Source organism: Globicephala melas, chromosome 8 (genome assembly GCF_963455315.2).
Source record: "Globicephala melas chromosome 8, mGloMel1.2, whole genome shotgun sequence".
Lineage (NCBI taxonomy): Eukaryota > Metazoa > Chordata > Mammalia > Artiodactyla > Delphinidae > Globicephala > Globicephala melas.
This window is the reverse complement of record NC_083321.1, coordinates 69,271,950-69,289,386: the sequence shown is the minus strand read 5'-3', so window position 1 is coordinate 69,289,386 and position 17,437 is coordinate 69,271,950. Positions and strand designations below refer to the sequence as shown.

At 46.4% G+C, this 17,437-nt stretch overlaps 1 protein-coding gene across 1 annotated transcript in view; it reads right to left on the bottom strand.

Annotated features, from left to right (window-relative positions):
* The window catches only part of PANX1 (pannexin 1), a 36,221-nt gene extending 18,784 nt beyond the window's left edge, over nucleotides 1-17,437 (bottom strand). The window contains exon 1 of the mRNA XM_030883753.2: nucleotides 16,834-17,437. Within this exon, the coding sequence (XP_030739613.1) occupies nucleotides 16,834-17,014 (181 nt within the window). The 5' untranslated portion in view covers nucleotides 17,015-17,437. The remainder of the gene's footprint in view (nucleotides 1-16,833) is intronic.

Sequence of the window (17,437 nt, the reverse complement as noted above, 5' to 3'; positions counted from 1 at the left end):
GATGTTCGGCACCTGGACCATCGTGATTCATCTCCAAATGTTAACTCCACATCCTTTATCTCATTTACTCTTCAAAATGATATTGGGGGGGTGATGATTTTGTAATGGATAAAAATGTCGAAATCACCATGTTGCGCACCAGGGACTAGCACAGTGTTGTAGGTTGATTGTACTTCACAAACAAACAAACTCATAGAAAAAGAGATACGATTTGTGGTTACCAGAGGTGGAAGATGGGGGGCGGGGGAACCGGATGAAGGCTGTCAAATGTACAAACTTCCGGTTAGAAGGTAAATAAGTGTTACGGACATAACGTGCAACATGACACATAGAATGAACACTGCTGTACGTTCTATATGAAAGTGCTGAAGAGAGCAAATCCTAAGAGTTCTCATCACAAAGAAAAATTGTTTTTCCTTTTATTTTGTATCTGTATGAGACAACGGGTGTTCACTAAACTTACTGTGGTGATCATTTCAGGATGCATGTAAGTCCAATCATTACCCTGTGCACCTTAAACTTATACAGTGCTGTCTGTTAATGATACCTCAGTAAAACTGGAAGAAAAAACCAATAATTTTGGGAGGCAAACAGGTGTTTTATATATTTTCCTAGCAGTCTTCCAGTAAGGAGAGCTTCTGGTCTCCTTCGTCCACCTTTTTAAACTGTTGCCAGATCATTGACCCTCAAGCTCAGTTCTGATCTTGACACTCCCTTGACTCAACATTTTTTCATTGGTTCCCCGCCACCCAGAAGACAAATCCGAACCGATACTCCAGTCCAACCCAATTATTGCTGTGGCTTGCGCAGGCCCCATCTGCTCCTAAATCTGTGCCTTTCCTCACATCAATCCCTCTGCCCAGGGGGCCCCCTCTCCAATACTTGTTAAAGTCAATGCCCCTCCATGTCCACCTCCATGGCCCATCCTTCAAAGCCCAGCTCAGATATCACCCTCTGCATGAAACCGTCCCCACTCAACTCCCAGAGCCCTTTAAAGCCATCAGAGACAGAGAATCACCTTCAACCATGTTGTACAGACATGCACGTCTTATCTCCTCTAGTAATATCTCAACTCTTGACTAGCAGAGTGAACACACACACACACACACACACACACACACACACTCTCTCTCTCTATCTCTCTCTCTCTCTCTCCCTCCGTCCCTCCTTCCCTCCCTCTCAACTTCATAGAGCACCTTGTATCAAATAAATAACACCTGTCTGAGTGCTTTAAACGTTCCCAAGTATTATGATAAATAGTATCTCAACTAACAGTCACGCACTCCCTGTCAGATACCACTATCCCAGCTGAGGAAACAGAGTCCCTAATCCACAGTGATCCTCCAGCCTGGTCCCATGCCCTTTCCACTCCGCTCTGCCGCATGTTGGCTGAATGAGGGCACTCATTTCTTTCTAGGGAGTAGCTTTAAGTGAGATCTGCATTGCCTTTCACAACTGTACAGAAACCAAGAAATAAGTTTTGGCTTTACACCAAGAACAATACCACCACTTCTGTCCAGCTGAGAGTGCAGACTGAGCTGTGGGCTTTCCATATGTGTCTGGCCGGATAGAATGAAAGATGGGCAGGAAACATGTGCTCCGGGGGCTCCATGGCAGCAGCTGCAACATCTGCTAACAAGTGACCCACATCACAGACGTCCCTCCACCCACTCTCCGGGCCCCGGTCTGGAGCCTAGGGCACTGGTCACCCCTTCTCCTAAGTGTCAGCCCAGCTAAAACCTGTTCCTGTACCACAGACGCAGCTGGTGGAGAACCAGAGGGTAACACAGCCTGAGGGGAGACAGGACGGGAGCCAGGGAGGTGGGCCAGCCCAGCAGCTTCTCCGTGGCACCAACACTAGCTAGTGCAAGGCTAGTGCAAGGCTCTCTGCTCCTGGTCCAACCCATCCAGAGGGGCTTTGGCCTCGTTTTGCTGTCCCTCTTTTTTTGATAAGCTTTCTTTTCATTCTTCTCATTATTATCACCCAGTTGGTTAGGAGGGCCCACATCTGAAGGGCTGTGAGTTCTGAGCCAGCCCCTAGCATCTTCTGACAAACATATGCATCCTCCCTCCCCGGGTGTTGTGTGGGAATAGGTTATCTGCGTTGCTTCTGCATTTAAATGCTACATGCAACTGTGAGGGTAGCGCAGGAATCAGGCTTCCTGAGAAGTTAATGCAACTCACCAAAATCGCAAGTTTAACAACACACCAATAGAAAGATCTAGTTAACTGCCTGGGAGGACATTAGAGGAATTTTCAAACGGAAGAGATTCTAACCTGGTAACCAGCACAGTGAAGAGAGTGAAGGGGCAGCAGAAGCAAGAAAAGGGAACCACCCCTTGCTGTGTACTCTGACCCCATTTTAAAATGGGGAAAGTGAGGATTTCGTGACTAGTGCGTTATAGAGATGGGGTATCAACCCAGGTTTCCATCTTTACCTTCCAAACACGAGGAAGAGGAGGCAAGAAGCACAGGTTATTGAAGAAAGTTGGGTCAGAGAAGGTCGAAAGAGAAGGAGGGAGACAGGAAAGTTTCTTTGAACAAAACAGTAAGCCCTGGGCTTGCTGTTTCTGGGAGGCAGAAAGGGAACACAGCAGTCATTACTATCGATAGAATATTTTAAAAGTTTGCAAAATGTTTTTATTTTGCAAAACTAAAACTCAGTTCTATTTCACTTTAATGTAAATGATACCATTCACACATATATATACACCATTCACACATATATATACACGTACCCAGGGGATCCAGGTAGGTCATAATACAACCTATGAAGCCCTGAATTTGAAAGTTCTTGCTATATTTTAAGGTTGCCAAAAAAACTGAAAACAACTGTATTATAAACTCTCAAGTTCAATGGGAATAATCACATAGAAAGGGACCCTGATTGTGCGGTAGAGAAAGAGATGGGTAGTGGTCAGCGCTTAAAAATAAACGTGAAATAGTAACAAGAACTCATAAGGATGAAACAGGCCTGAATCTGTTTCAAGCACCTTCGACACCAACATAAGACCAAATGAAGTCTGTCCCAAAGGATCGCTTCTTGCCATATACTCAGAGAGCCCAACCCTGATAAAATAGAGTAAAATTCCAAGAATCTCAGGACTACTTCTCTCTCTAAAACAGAAACAAATTCCTCCCCTTTCACCTCTCCAGGCGACTTCAAACCAACCTCTAGCTTCAAACACAAGCAAATACATAAAGTTCCAAATGGTCCATTCTGGCCTTCACTTTTGCTTTGCGGGAACTGACCCCACGGCACAGGTGTTTTAAACCAGTGTGAAAATATATAAGTACTCTCTGTAGCCCAAACTGAAAAAACTGAATTGGAATGATAGTTTTCTTTTCCTTTAAACCAAGTTGATTCACCAGTTCTCTTTTTTCCCACAGCTAAGCCTGGCTTTTAAAGACAACCCAACCGGAGCTAATATCTGCTCCTTGATAAAATGGGCATAATCTAGTGTTATCTTCTAAATGAGTCCCAAGGAGTCCCCAGATACTTCACTACCCATCCCAAACAATAAACTGTTTGGCATTTCTGCATTAATAGTTTTCTGCTTTAGACAAAGGCCCATCAGTGCACAGTGCTCTCACGTATGGAGGGGAATAACAGCCCGGACCACATGGTCCAGGATTTGTGACTACAGGGCAGAAAGCCAAGGGAACATACAGTTAAGGTGGCGAGGCTCCGATGGAAACTGCAGGGCTCCTTTAATTCAGTCAAGAATGATGGCGTAAACAATATAATATTACACAGCCTGCTAAGTGCAAGAGCGGAAGTGAAAAGGGAGCTAGACAGAGACCGCTGCTTGAAGGAACCACGAGGCCAGCACTATACCCAGAAGAACAGACTAGACAACTAAGCAGCAGTCTGAAGTGTCGCTTTCCTGAGGTGGAGAATCCAGTCCCTTAGTACATCCAGAACGTCTAGACCACACAAAAGAAGAACTTGTATTAATCCAATGTAGAATCTGACAACTGTCCAGTGAATAAAGTTTCAATGACCCGGGTACCAGGGAAAAAAGATATGAGAACTTAATGTTCTAGTAAAGATGCAAAAAAAAGTACTCAATGTATTTAAATATTATTTCTTTTTAAATTTTGATCATCGGGCTTCCCTGGTGGCGCAGTGGTTGAGAATCCGCCTGCCAATGCAGGGGAAACGGGTTCGAGCCCTGGTCTGGGAAGATCCCACATGCCGCGGAGCAACTGGGCCCGTGAGCCACAGCTACTGAGCCTGCGCGTCTGGAGCCTGTGCTCCGCAACAAGAGAGGCCGCGATAGTGAGAAGCCCGCGCACTGCGATGAACAGTGGCCCCCGCTTACCACAACTAGAGAAAGCCCTCGCACAGAAACGAAGACCCAACACAGCAAAAATAAATAAATAAATAAATTAAAAAAAAATTTTTATCATCTGAGATTAACTAGTTCAAACATACAGAAAATTACAGAAAATAATATAACAGATACCTAGGGGTTTAAAACAATATTGACATTTTGCTTTGTTTACCTCATCTCTTCTTTAAAATTAAACATTTTATTTTGAATTATTTTCAGACCTATAGAAAAGTTACAAGAATATTACAGCGATATTCAGCTATGAAAAAGAAGGAAATCCTGCAATTTGTGTCAACATGGATGGACCTTGAGGGCATTATGTTTAGTGCAATAAATTAGACAGAGAAAGACAAATACTTCTGATCTTATTTATATGTTTTATCTAATAGAACTGAACGCACTGAGACAGAAAACAGATTGGTAGTTGACAGAGGCCGGGCATGGTGGGGTGAGGGAAATGGGTAAAGGTGGCCAAAAGGTAAAAACTTCCAGTTATAAGATAAATAAATTCTGGGATGTAACGTCAGCACAGTGCCTATAGTTAACCATACCGTATGGTATATTTGAAAGCTAAGCAAGTAGATCTTTAAAGTTCTCATCATAAGAAAAAAATATATAACTATTTGAGGTGATGATATTAATGAAATTTACTGTGGTGATCATTTCACAATAGGTACATATATCAATTCATTATGTTGCACACCTTAAACTTATGCAATGTTATGTGTCAATTACAGCTCAATAAAACTGGAAAAAATAAATAAAATTTGTAAACATATAAAATACAGCATCACCATAAAAAATAATATTACAATGAAATACCACATTGTCAACATTCTGCCACACATCCTCCTTTTATACACATGTATGTATAATATATACCTTTTTTCTGAACCACTTGCAGAGGTTATGACCCTTTCCTCTCAAAGTGTGTATCTTCTAAAATAAGATATTCTCTTACATAACCCAGTCCAATTACCAAATTAAAAGCAGCAACAAAAAAACGAAAACACTACTGCTATCTATATTCAGATTTCCCGAACTATCCTTTACGGCAATTTTTTTTTTTTCCCTCTACTCAGGATCCAATCCCGCACCACACACAGTGCATTCAGATGTCGTATCTCCTTAGTTGCTTTATCCTGGGAGGGTTCCACAGCCCCTCTCTGTCATTCAAGACCCTAACGTGTGAAGAGCACTGGCCCTCTGTTTTGTGCGACACCCCTTCATTTGTGTTTGTTCATTGTTTCTCCATACTCTGATCTAGGTTCTGCATTATTGGCAGGGATCCCAATAAGGGAAGGGTTGTTGGTCATCCACAGGACACCCCCGGAGGCGCCTGACAACAGTTTCCCCCATGACAGGTAATGTCACCTATGATGGTCACTTGGTTAAGGTGCCTTCTGCTAGGGCTCTGCTGTAAAAGTGGCTTTTTCCCTTGAGAAATAAGTGGTCTATGGGGAGACGACCCTCCTAGACTGTAAGTATTCTGTTCCCCAACAAGCTTTCATCCAGTGGTGAATCAAATACTTCAACTGTGGTTGCAAAGTGAAGATTTTCCAACTTTATTCTTCCCTCTACATTTATTAGCTGGCATTTTACTACAAAAAGGAACTTCACCTTCCCCACATTTTTTTCTTTTGTAGCATAAACATGGACTCAGGTAGTCTTTTGTTTTTCAATATTTTATAATCCGTTACTTTTATTTATTTTGATGCTTAAATTGTTTCAAACTAGCTCCTATACCTAATATGTTCCCTTTGGTTTTGAGCACTTCCATACTTCCTGGCACAAAATGTTCTGGGCTTATCTTGTACTTTCCCTGCCCCAGCCCTACAATTGGCCATTTCTCCAACGAACCTTCAGTTCCTTTAGTCGGTATTAAAAAAAAAAAAAATTTAATAAATTTATTTATTTAATTTTTGGCTGCACTGGGTCCTCGTTGTTGCGCGCGGGCTTTCTCTAGTTGTGGCGAGTGGGGGCTACTCTTCGTTGCAGTGTGCAGGCTTCTCATGCGGTGGCTTCTCTTGTTGCGGAGCACGGGCTCTAGGCTCGCCGGCTTCAGTAGTTGCAGCACGCAGGCTCAGTAGTTGTGGCTCATAGGCTCTAGAGCGCAGGCTCAGTAGTTGTGGTGCATGGGCTTAGTTGCTCCGCAGCATGTGGGATCTTCCCGGACCAGGGCTTGAACCTGTGTCCCGTGTCCCTTGCATTGGCAGGCGGATTCTTAACCACTGCGCCACCAGGGAAGTCCCGGTAATAAAATTTTAAAACGAAGATTTGGATCTTAGCTGTGCTCACTGCTACTGAGATGTCATTGCTCCCAGGCCCTTTCAACAGACACAGATAGGAAATCTATTTGTGTGTGTCTGTGTGTGTGTGTGAGTTTATGATGAGACTTCTAATTCCAATCCAACACCACTGGGATCTTCCTTGTCTTCCCTCATTCCATGTTTGTATCCTTCTTTCATTTAGACCCTTAGCTCCCAAATACATCAACATAGTTACTCATTGGCTCAATCCTAAAAGTTCACACAAAATAATTTCAGAACTTTTAGGGACTTTCTTGGTGGCACAGTCGTTAGGAATCCGCCTGCCAATGCAGGGGACACAGGTTCGATCTCTGGTCCGGGAAGATCCCACATGTTGCAGAGCAACTAAGCCCGTGCACCAGGACTACTGAGCCCGCACGCCTCAACTACTGAAGCCCCACGCTCTGGGCCCTGTGTGCTGCAACTACTAAAGCCTGCGCACGTAGAGCCTGTGCTCCACAACAAGAGAAGCTACCGCAAGGAGAAGGCTGTGCACCACAACGAAGAGTAGCACCCCCCGCTGTAACTAGAGAAAGCCCGCACGCAGCAACGAAGACCCAATGCAGCCAAAAATATAAATAAATAATAATTGCAGAATTTTTAAAGCAAAGACATCTTCTGGTATTCATTTTAAAAGGTTCACTCTGGATGCTATGTCAAAAACTGGCCATTCAGGGTCAAGAACCGAAGTAGAGACCAGTCAGGAATCTGTTGCAATAGTCCAAGTGACGTAAAAAAGAATGAAATAATGCCATTTGCGGCGACGTGGATGGACCTAGAGATTGTCATACTGAGTGAAGTAAGTCAGACAGAGAAAGACAAATATGATACCGCTTACATGTGGAATCTAAAAACATTTATAAAACAGAAGTAGAGTCACAGATGTAGAAAACAAATTTATGGTTAGCAAGGGGGGGAGGGATAAATTGGGAGACTGGGACTGACATATACACACTACTATATATCAAACAGATAACTAATAAGAACCTACTGTATAGTACAGGGAACTCTACTCAGTACTCTGTAATGACCTATATGGGAACAGAATCTATATATCAAATAGATAACTAATAAGAACCTACTGTATAGTACAGTGAACTCTACTCAATACTCTGTAATGACCTATATGGGAATAGCATCTAAAAAAGAGTGTATATGTGTATATGCATAGCTGAGTCACTTTGCTGTATAGCAGAAACTAACACAACATTGTAAATCAACTATACTCTAATAAGAATTAATTTAAAAATAATAAAAATAAAAATAACGATAACACAAATAAAAAAAAATAGTCCAGATGAGAGAGAGTATGAAGAAATAGTCACAGCACACGTCTGCCTGAAGTCTCTTCCATCACCTCTAGGTCCTAGCCTGGTCCAGGGCAAAGGTTTTGCTTCTATAAAATGAAGATTAACACAAAAGGTAGATGAAAGGTAAAAAGGGAAATTAACACAAACATCTCTGCTATAATACAATTTGTGTATTTAAAAAAAAAAAAGTAGTATTCTGCAAAATCACTAAAATAACAGAGCTATGGAGTATATAGGATTGAGGCAGATCACTCCAAGTCTCTGCAGATTTTGTACCTCGAGCACTAATCAAACAGCAACAATCCTGATTAAAAACACAGTAGTGTGGGCTTCCCTGGTGGCGCAGTGGTTGAGAGTCCGCCTGCCGATGCAGGGGACACGGGTTCGTGCCCCGGTCCGGGAAGATCCCACGTGCCGCGGAGCGGCTGAGCCCGTGAGCCATGGCCGCTGAGCCTACGCGTCCGGAGCCTGTGCTCCGCAACGGGAGAGGCCACGACAGTGAGAGGCCCGCGTACCGCAAAAAAACAAAAAACACAGTAGTGTGATGAAGGGTGTGTAAGAAAGGCTGCTGAGTTATGCACCCAAGTAAAAAAGTGAAACACACAAAGACCAGACAGAACCGCCTGATAGCACCTCCAGAACAGGGCGTTTGACCAACGTGCAGCCAAGAGGAACAGCGTGGGGTTAATGGGCATCACGTGCGCCATATTCCTCTGAAGCTTGCTTCATCCAGATCTTCTTTGGTGGCACAAATCACTCACATGCTGAAAAAACGTATAGGAACCGATGTGACTCACACATGATGCTGGTATTCCCTATACGCTAATCACACATAAGCTACTTTCCATCACAGAATCACCAAGGACAGATGTCATTTACTAAATACTACGAGTAGATAGGAACTAGATGCTCTCACTCAATCGAATAAAAGAACTGTGAACTAGTTATCATTTAGTGTCATCTGTCAGATGTGGAAACAGAGGCTCAGAGGGGTTAAGCAACTTCCAGAGGCAGACAGCTAATACTTGGTGTAGGTTCCAATCAATCCCAAGTGTGTGGCCCTCCTCTTTCCCCAATATGATGACACCCTGAGAACAAGGGACCAGGGGAAAGAGAAGGTGGGGGGGGGCGGAGTGGAGGACAGGCGCTGTGGACAGCAAGGCCAGCCAGTAACACAAGCAGAGCAGGAAAGGGCCAGAGGCCTAATTGGTGTGAAACAACATGGAAGTCCAGTTAGGAGTGGGGAAGGGATTTTAGCCTAAAGGGAAAAAATTAGGTACATCTGTAAGAAGAGGTTCTAGAATCTTTATTTCCTGAATATTGCTTTAAGATCTCATTATATCCAATAGTTATTAAGTTTTCTCTTTTACTTGCTAGTAAGTTACTTAACCTCTCTGAACCTAATATTTCTTGTTTGCAAAACCTCATAGAATTCCTATAAAGATTAATGAAATATCTACCACAGTGCAAGCAGATAGTAAGAACTCAATAAACGGTAGCTGTTTTTATTTCTATGCGTCGGGCGCACCATGGTAAGCTCTGGAGATACAAAGGTATACGGTTCCTTTGTCACATCCTGTATTATTTTCTTCAGTGCACTTATAATTATTTGAATTTCACCGTTCTTACTGGTTTACCTGTTTGTCTTATCTTCTATAAATCTTGAACATATGCATTGTGAAAGCAGGCCTTGGATAATCGGGATTTGAGATTTAACGGGGCCCCAGCCTGAAACCAGACCCAACTTTGTTAAGCCCTTTTGTATCACCTCTCCCTCAAAGTTGCCTTTTAAGAGCTAGATCTTGTAGTTCCTGCAATAAAGAAATCCTATTGTGTTGTAGACGGCCTTGAGTGTCTAAATTTGGTATTTAATGTCACAGAGCTTTTGTGCCAGCAGCGTACCAAAAAAAGCCAAGGACCTTGCTCTCCCCAAGGGCTGTTCCTTCTGTTTCTCTTATGGTACAACAGAGCACAGCTGTTCTCCCGAAGGTATGCAGGCCTCGATGGCGTTGCACTCCACCCAAGAAGCATTTATTGGGCATGATACCACGGGGGATTCAAAGACAAAGAAAGCGTGGTCCCTGTCCTCCAAGAGCTTGCAGTGCAGGAGGAGGCCAAGAATACGAACCACTAACGATAACAAACAAAAAAATTGCATAAGGTAATGGCTGAGTCATGGCAGACTTTCATACTTGAAGGGAGGAGAGGAGAAAACCCAGGCTGGGAAAGAGCATGAGAAAGGCTCGGAGTCTTTAAAGTTCACCGCATATTACGAAGGGGAGCACAGCACTGTGCCTGGAACAGAGTCCAGCTGGGAATCAGATAAAGGACGTCCTGGGATGACATGCTGCAAAGTCTAGACTTGATGCTATGATAATGGCAAGGAGGTGTGGCAGGATGGGTGGAGGGACTGTGTTTTAATATCCTTAGGGCTGTAATTCATGCACCCATGGTCCTGATGCCCTGCTGAGGCTGCAGTGCTGGCCATGATTCTAACAGAGAAGGCACCCTCCCCAGCAAGAAAGCCAGGAGTGGGGAAGATGGTCCCGAGAGTGGGGAGGATGATCCCGTGGCAGCAGGGCCGAGACTCAGAACAAACTAGTAGCTTCTGTGCCGGGTACAAGCTCGTTCTGCTTTCAGTGCACTCTTCCTCATGCACAGGACAGGGAGAGGGCAGAGGACACAGCAGTGCCCGAGAATTCGGGCTTCAGAATCAAAGCTACCGTCCCGCTCTGCTCTGTGTGCCCTTGAGCACGTTATCTGGCCTCTATTGGCCTCAGTTCCTCATCTGTCAGAGTCATACAGTACTGGGGCGTGTTTAGCAGCTAACCTTTACTGTAAGGTTACTATGTCCCAGATATGGTTCTAGGGCTCGCGTGTGTTAATGCGTTTAATTCTCACCACCCTGTGAGATAGGTTTTACTATTACCCCATTTATTGATGAGGAAACTGGGGCACAGAGAAATTATGGAACTTGCCCAATGTGTCACAGTGTATGTGTGATGCACCAGGATTGGAACCCAGGCAGTCTGTCTCCAGACTCACATCTTAACCAATATTCCACAGTCTCCCCAGAATTAAAATATACACCTGTTTTGAAGAATTTCTGCTGGGAAAAATATCACGCTAGAAGGACCTAGCACACAGGCAGCGTCAATATATGGTGGCTTCATGTGATAAAGGACTGTTATTAAATATATACAAAGAATTCCTTGGATATAGAAGATGTGGTGTATATATACATAATAGAATATTACTCAGCCATAGAAAAGAATGAAATAATGTCATTTGTAGCAACATGGATGGACCTAGAGATTACCATACTAAGTGAAGTAAGTCAGACAGAGCAAGACAAATTTCATATAATATCACTTACATGGGGAATCTAAAAAAATGATACAAATGAACTTATCTATAAAACAGAAACAGACTCATACACAGAGAAAACAAACTTATGGTTACCAAAGGGGAGCACGGTGGGGTGGGGGGGAGGATGAATTAGGAGTTTGGGATTAGCACATAAAAACTACTATATATATAATAGATAAACAACAAGGTCCTCCTGTATATTCAATATCTTGTAGTAAATTATAATGGAAAAGAATCTGAAAAAGAATATATATATCGCTGAATCACTTTGCTGTGCACCAGAAACTAACACGACATTGTAAATCAACTATACCTCAAATAAAAAATACATATACAAAAAATTCTTAAAACTCAACAATAAGAAGCAAACAACTCAAAACATGGGCCAAAGATCTTAACAGACACCTCACCCAAGAAGGTATGCAGATAGAAAATAAGCACATGGAACAACAAGATACCAGTAAACACCTATTAGAAGGGCCAAAATCTGGAACACAGACAACACCAAGTGCTGGCAAGGATGTGGAGCAATAGGAACTTTCATTGACTGCTGGTCAGACTGCAAAGTAGTGCAGCCACTTTGGAAGACAGTTTGGTAGCTTCTTACAAAACTGAACGTACTTTTACAGCAAATGTGCTCCTTGGTATTTACCCAAAGGACCTGAAAACTCATGTCCACACAAAAACCTGCCCATGGATGTTTATTACAGCTTTGGTCGTAACTGCCAAAACTTGGAAGCAACCAAAGACGTCCTTTAGTAGGTGAATGGAAAAATAAACTGTGGTACATCCAGACAATGGAATATTATTCAGTGTTAAAAAGAAACAGCTACCAAGCCATGGAAAGACATGGAGGAATCTTAAATGCATGTTACTAAGTGAAAGAAGCCACTCTGAAAAGGCTACGTACTGCATGATTCCAACTGTATGAAATTGTAGAAAAGGCAGAACTATAGAGACTGTAAAGAAGCCAGTGGTTGCCAAGGGTCACACAGGTGAGGGTTGAATAGGTAGAGCACAGAGGATTTTGAGGGCAGTGAAAATACTCCATACGATACCATAATGATGGATAATTATACACTTTTCCAAACCCACAGAATGTACGACTCTGGTGGGGAATGTTGATAACAGAGAAGGCCGTGCATGTGTGGGAGCAGGGAGTATATGGCAAATCTCTGTGCCTTCCCCTCAATTTTGCTGTGAAACTAAAACTGCTCTAAAAAAGTAAAGTCTTGATGAAAACGTACGCGTGTGTGTGCACGTACAACAGCAGCTATTAACATCGCTCCTAAGGACAGCAGGGGAAGGAAGGCATTAGAAGCAACTGCCTAAGTGCAGAGGGGAGAGGCAACATTTCCCTCTGGACACCAAGCCCTCTGGCTGGTCACCTGCAGGGCCCCGGCCAGGCCCTTCCAGAGCTGCAGCTTCTCCCAGGCCCTCAGCGGACAGGGCTTCCTGCTGTGCCAGGCGATGAGAGCCGGCTGCTGGGGTCTACCCTGGACCAGGCTTCCGCATGGACCCGGCCCACCCCTGCCAGGCACAGGCTTCCTGACAGTCCACTGCTCCAGGCCGGGCTTCCACGAGACCGTGGAGCCCCAGAGCAGAACCGCTGAATGCAGCCAGCTTGGGGCCTTCCCAAATCAGCTCCAACATCCCAGAACAACGGGAGGTATCGGGTGTGCCCGCAGAGCTCCCAGCAATGGCTCCCGATAAACTTTTATAAACTATCTGCCCCATACAAAGCACCATGGTGGGGCTTCCCTGGTGGCGCAGTGGTTGAGAGTCTGCCTGCCGATGCAGGGGACACGGGTTCGTGCCCCGGTCCGGGAGGATCCCACATACCGCGGTGCGGCTGGGCCCGTGAGCCATGGCCGCTGGGCCTGCGCGTCCGGAGCCTGTGCTCCGCAACGGGAGAGGCCACACAGTGAGAGACCTGCGCACCGCAAAAACAACAACAACAACAACAACAAAAAAAACCCAGCGAGGTGACACCTCTGTACTGACACAGAAGGCTTCCCACACCTTTCCACACAGTGTGCTTTCCATACTAAGCAGGAAAATGCAAACCACTATGATGTGACTCAGTTTGGTTAAAAAAAAAATGTGTATACGTTATATTAATGCAGAGAAAGGGGATTTTATGTCTGTCCAGTGTCCACGGTGTTCACCTGTACACATAGTGAAGGAGGTTTATGAATCCTTTACCATGAGAAGGTATTTAGGTACTATCTGTACAATAAAGTACCAAAAAAAAATTAACAAAGAAAAACATGTATGTATCAGTAGCCTCTCTGGATAGCAGGCATCTTTCTGGAAAGGGACCAGGAGGCTCCCTTGGTGCTTTGCCTTTAAACGTGAGCTGAGGATGTGCTGTTTTGGGACCTTTGCCCTGAGACCCTAAGTATTAGCCCATTGTTATAAGACACCCCTGAAGAGAAGAATCAGCTTTGCCACCTGGTACATGCTGAAGTGCAGCCTGAACCCATTTCCCAAGACGTGCCTACAGCAGCCACGACAGGGCAGATGACTTAAGCCACCTGGTTGCTGACTCGGAGGAAACAAGAGGGGAACTGGGGACTGACAGCATTGGAAGCAGCTGCAGCTCTCTCTGTCCCCTGGCTCACTGGGGTTGGCCCAGCGCCTGCCCTGTAATGACAGCAGCAGAGCAGAGCTAACCCTAAGGGACCAAGTCCCTCTGTCCAGAACTACAGCTGCCTGCTGGGAGGGCAGCAGGGAGAGAAGGCTCCCTGGGCGGACCAGACACCCTTCCCCAGGGGTCCAGTGGCTGCCCCTGCTGCTCATCTGGTCCAGCCACCCTGGCACCGGGCATGAAGCATCCTGGTGGGCGATAGGAGCTCTGCTCTCCCAGCGTCTCCTAAGACACCAGACTAGGGCACCAGAGAGTCAAAGCAGTCCCTGAGGGAGGACATCTCGGTCCCAGGTCCTGAGTAGCCCTAAGCCAAGGGTACTGCTGACCCATCAAAAGACCCCAAGAATAAGAATCCCATTCAGAGTCTGGTCTGTTGAAAAGTAGCACGCTTAGGGAATTAGTTTCTTCAACAATTTAGATAAATACTCCTAGAATTTCAGAGTCTGAAGGCCATGTAGCCTAATTATGCTTGCATTCTACACAGAGTTGTCACTCAGCTATTTCCTAAACTAACTCACTAGCTCTCTCTCCATATAGATGCACCTCCAGGGGAAAGGGGCTGCACCTCTAGAGGCATCTGGGGACAGGTGTGGTAGAAATGAAGGTCCTTCTGTGGCACAGAACTCTGGTCTCCTGCACCTACCATATGGCGACATTCATGTGGTCCATGCAGCCACATGGAATGACACTCATCCACCTTCCACTGAGCCTTTCAACATTTCAAACACAGCTTCTTCCTTGCCTAAAAATACTGCGAAAGGAAATGACTGCAAAAGGAAATTTGAGGTACTTGCAATACAACCTATGCTTATAAGTCAAGTGGGGCAACTGAACGGGGCTCATCATGAACGGTAACCAGTCCGCCCTCCTGGCATCAGATGGCTGCTCCCCCATGACAGGGTCCATGGCTCCCTGACTCCTGGGTCCTCAGTGCCCAGCACTGGGTCCAGCCCACAGCTGGTACTCAAGAAATATTTGCTGAAGGGAAAGATTATCAAGAAACATTTGCTGAAGGGAAAGATTATCTCCAGGACCCATGCTACTTGGTGGTTTTCCTTCCAACCGGAAGCCTCAACTCCCGGCCATCTGGAAGGCGGAGGGAAAGCCTTGACTATATCTATGCCTGCCCAATGACAAGGAAAACTGAAGACTACCTTCCAAAATGAATTTGGCGGCTTCCTGCCAAGTTGAACAACTTAGCGGTGTGGATCACAAAATCAAGCTCACTGTAACCTTTTTCTAACCAACTCTTCCTTCAACGTCACCATTTCCATCAATATCATTCTCCAATCACCCAGACCTGCAGCCTTTCTGATACCTCTGATCAGTCTCAGCCCTTTGTGGCCGATGAAAAGCTAGGGGCCAAGAGTGGATTATTACTCCTTGATCTTGGAAATTTCCCATCCTTTCCCTTCTAGTCTTGGCACCCACCCTCGCACAAGACCTCAGCTGATGCCTCATCTTTATGGCATCCTCCCTAGCTCCAACTCCCCTCTTTCACAGACCCTACATGTACCCTCAGGTTATTACTTATTCAGGGCTGTTTTCAACCAGTCCAGCCTCTGCTCAAATAATAACTTTGTACTTTTTATTTATTTATTTTGCGGTTCGCGGGCCTCTCACTGTTGTGGCCTCTCCCGTTGCGGAGCACAGGTTCCGGACGCGCAGGCTCAGCGGCCATGGCTCAAGGGCCTAGCCGCTCCGCGGCATGTGGGATCTTCCCGAACCGGGGCACGAACCCATGTCCCCTGCATCGGCAGGCGGACTCTCAACCACTGTGCCACCAGGGAAGCCCAACTTTGCACTTTTTAAACCATCAAGTCTGTACTCCTCTGTTCTCACTAACCCAGGCCCTTATTCACTCTCATATTCCAGGAACCCTGACTAATCCTCCTGCCTCAGTTCGGACGCTCCTCACTGTTTCTCTCCTTCCAGGAACACGTACTATTCTTTGACATCCCAAAATCTTGGCAAAGGTCTCACCTCTGCTTATCCAAATCCCACCCACAGGCAGGGGCTCAGCGCCAGCCCAATCTTTCACATAAGCTTTCCCCATTGTCCAGCCCCACCGGCCTCCTTCCCCACAGAGCTGTGTCTAGCCTCATACACGGCCTTCCTCTTGACTCACAGACACTCTCTCCTGCGCTCAAAGTCAGAAGAGATGATGAGGAAGACCAGCTGCTTATTAGCCACGTGATCCTGACCAAACCACCAGACTCTCTGAATCTCACAGAACTGTTATTAGGATACAGGAGAGTTTACAAGAAGGGGCTCGTTCATCTCACATTCAAAATAAGGCCGTCCAGGTAGAGGATTTGGGTATCCCTTCTAATACTGGCCAAGAGCAGTTACTTCCCATCACTCACAACCCTGCAGAGCTAAAGTCTCAGTACACATCAACTAAATGTAAGATACGGGAGAAAGCACTTTTCATGGGCTACTTTTCTTCACGTCCTCCGATTAGCCACTCGGGAGCTTCTCTGATACAAATTTTGGGTGACCGCAGAAATGTGTGGGAGGGAAAAGAGAGGCAAATCTGGTGACAACGGCGCCGGTCTTAAGAGTGGGACTTGAACACTAAGCCAGAGCCGGGATCAGTGGGCAGCAGGGAACAGAAATGGGTAGCAGGGATGCGAGAAGGGTCCACAGCAAGGGGGGGGGGGGGGCGGGGAAGGGAGCACGCGAACAAAGAATGCTTCGGCCCATCAACTCGGGCTACCTTCCTTCCCAACGTTCACGCCCATGACAACGGCGGGCACCGCCAGGGACGCGCGGTTAAATCACTTCTCGCCAGAGACCCGGGCACCTCTGATAACGCCGGCCCAGCCCGCCCCGGTGACGCTGTCCCCGGGCCTTACCTATCGAGATTTCCTGTGCGAAGGCCAGCGAGATGAGCAGCAGCGGCAACCCCACGGCGATGCACGTGACCATCTTGTCCACGGCCAGCTCCAGCCGCAGCCCCTTGAACTTGGGCTCCGAGGGCTCCTTCAGCAAAAAGTCTGAGAAGACGTACTCGGTGGCCAGGTGAGCAATGGCCATGGCTGCGGCGCACGGGGCAGGGCCAGGAAGGCTCGCAAGGGCAGGCCCGGGTACCGCCGGCGTCGGGAGGGCGGCGCGGTGCCTTCACCCGGTTACTGACTGGGCCCGCGGCTTTCGCTTTCCCTTTGCCGGCTCCCCGTTTGCTTCCACATCCCACTGGTCTTTGTGTCTCGAAGCGCCGCAGCTGTCTTCTCTGGGGGCCTGGCCTGGCGGGTCCCGGGATTGCTTCGGGCGCACGGGATCGCGCCTGCTCCTCCGCCGCGGGCCTGGGGCAGAGCCGCACCCGCAGGTCCCCGGGATGCGCGCGCCCGAGGGCGCGAGACTCAACCGCGGAACAAAGCGCTAGCCTCGCCGCGGCTCTGCCGCTGCGCCCTGGCGACTTGGAGTTTCCGGAAGCTGAGGCGACGCGGGGCGGGTGGGCGC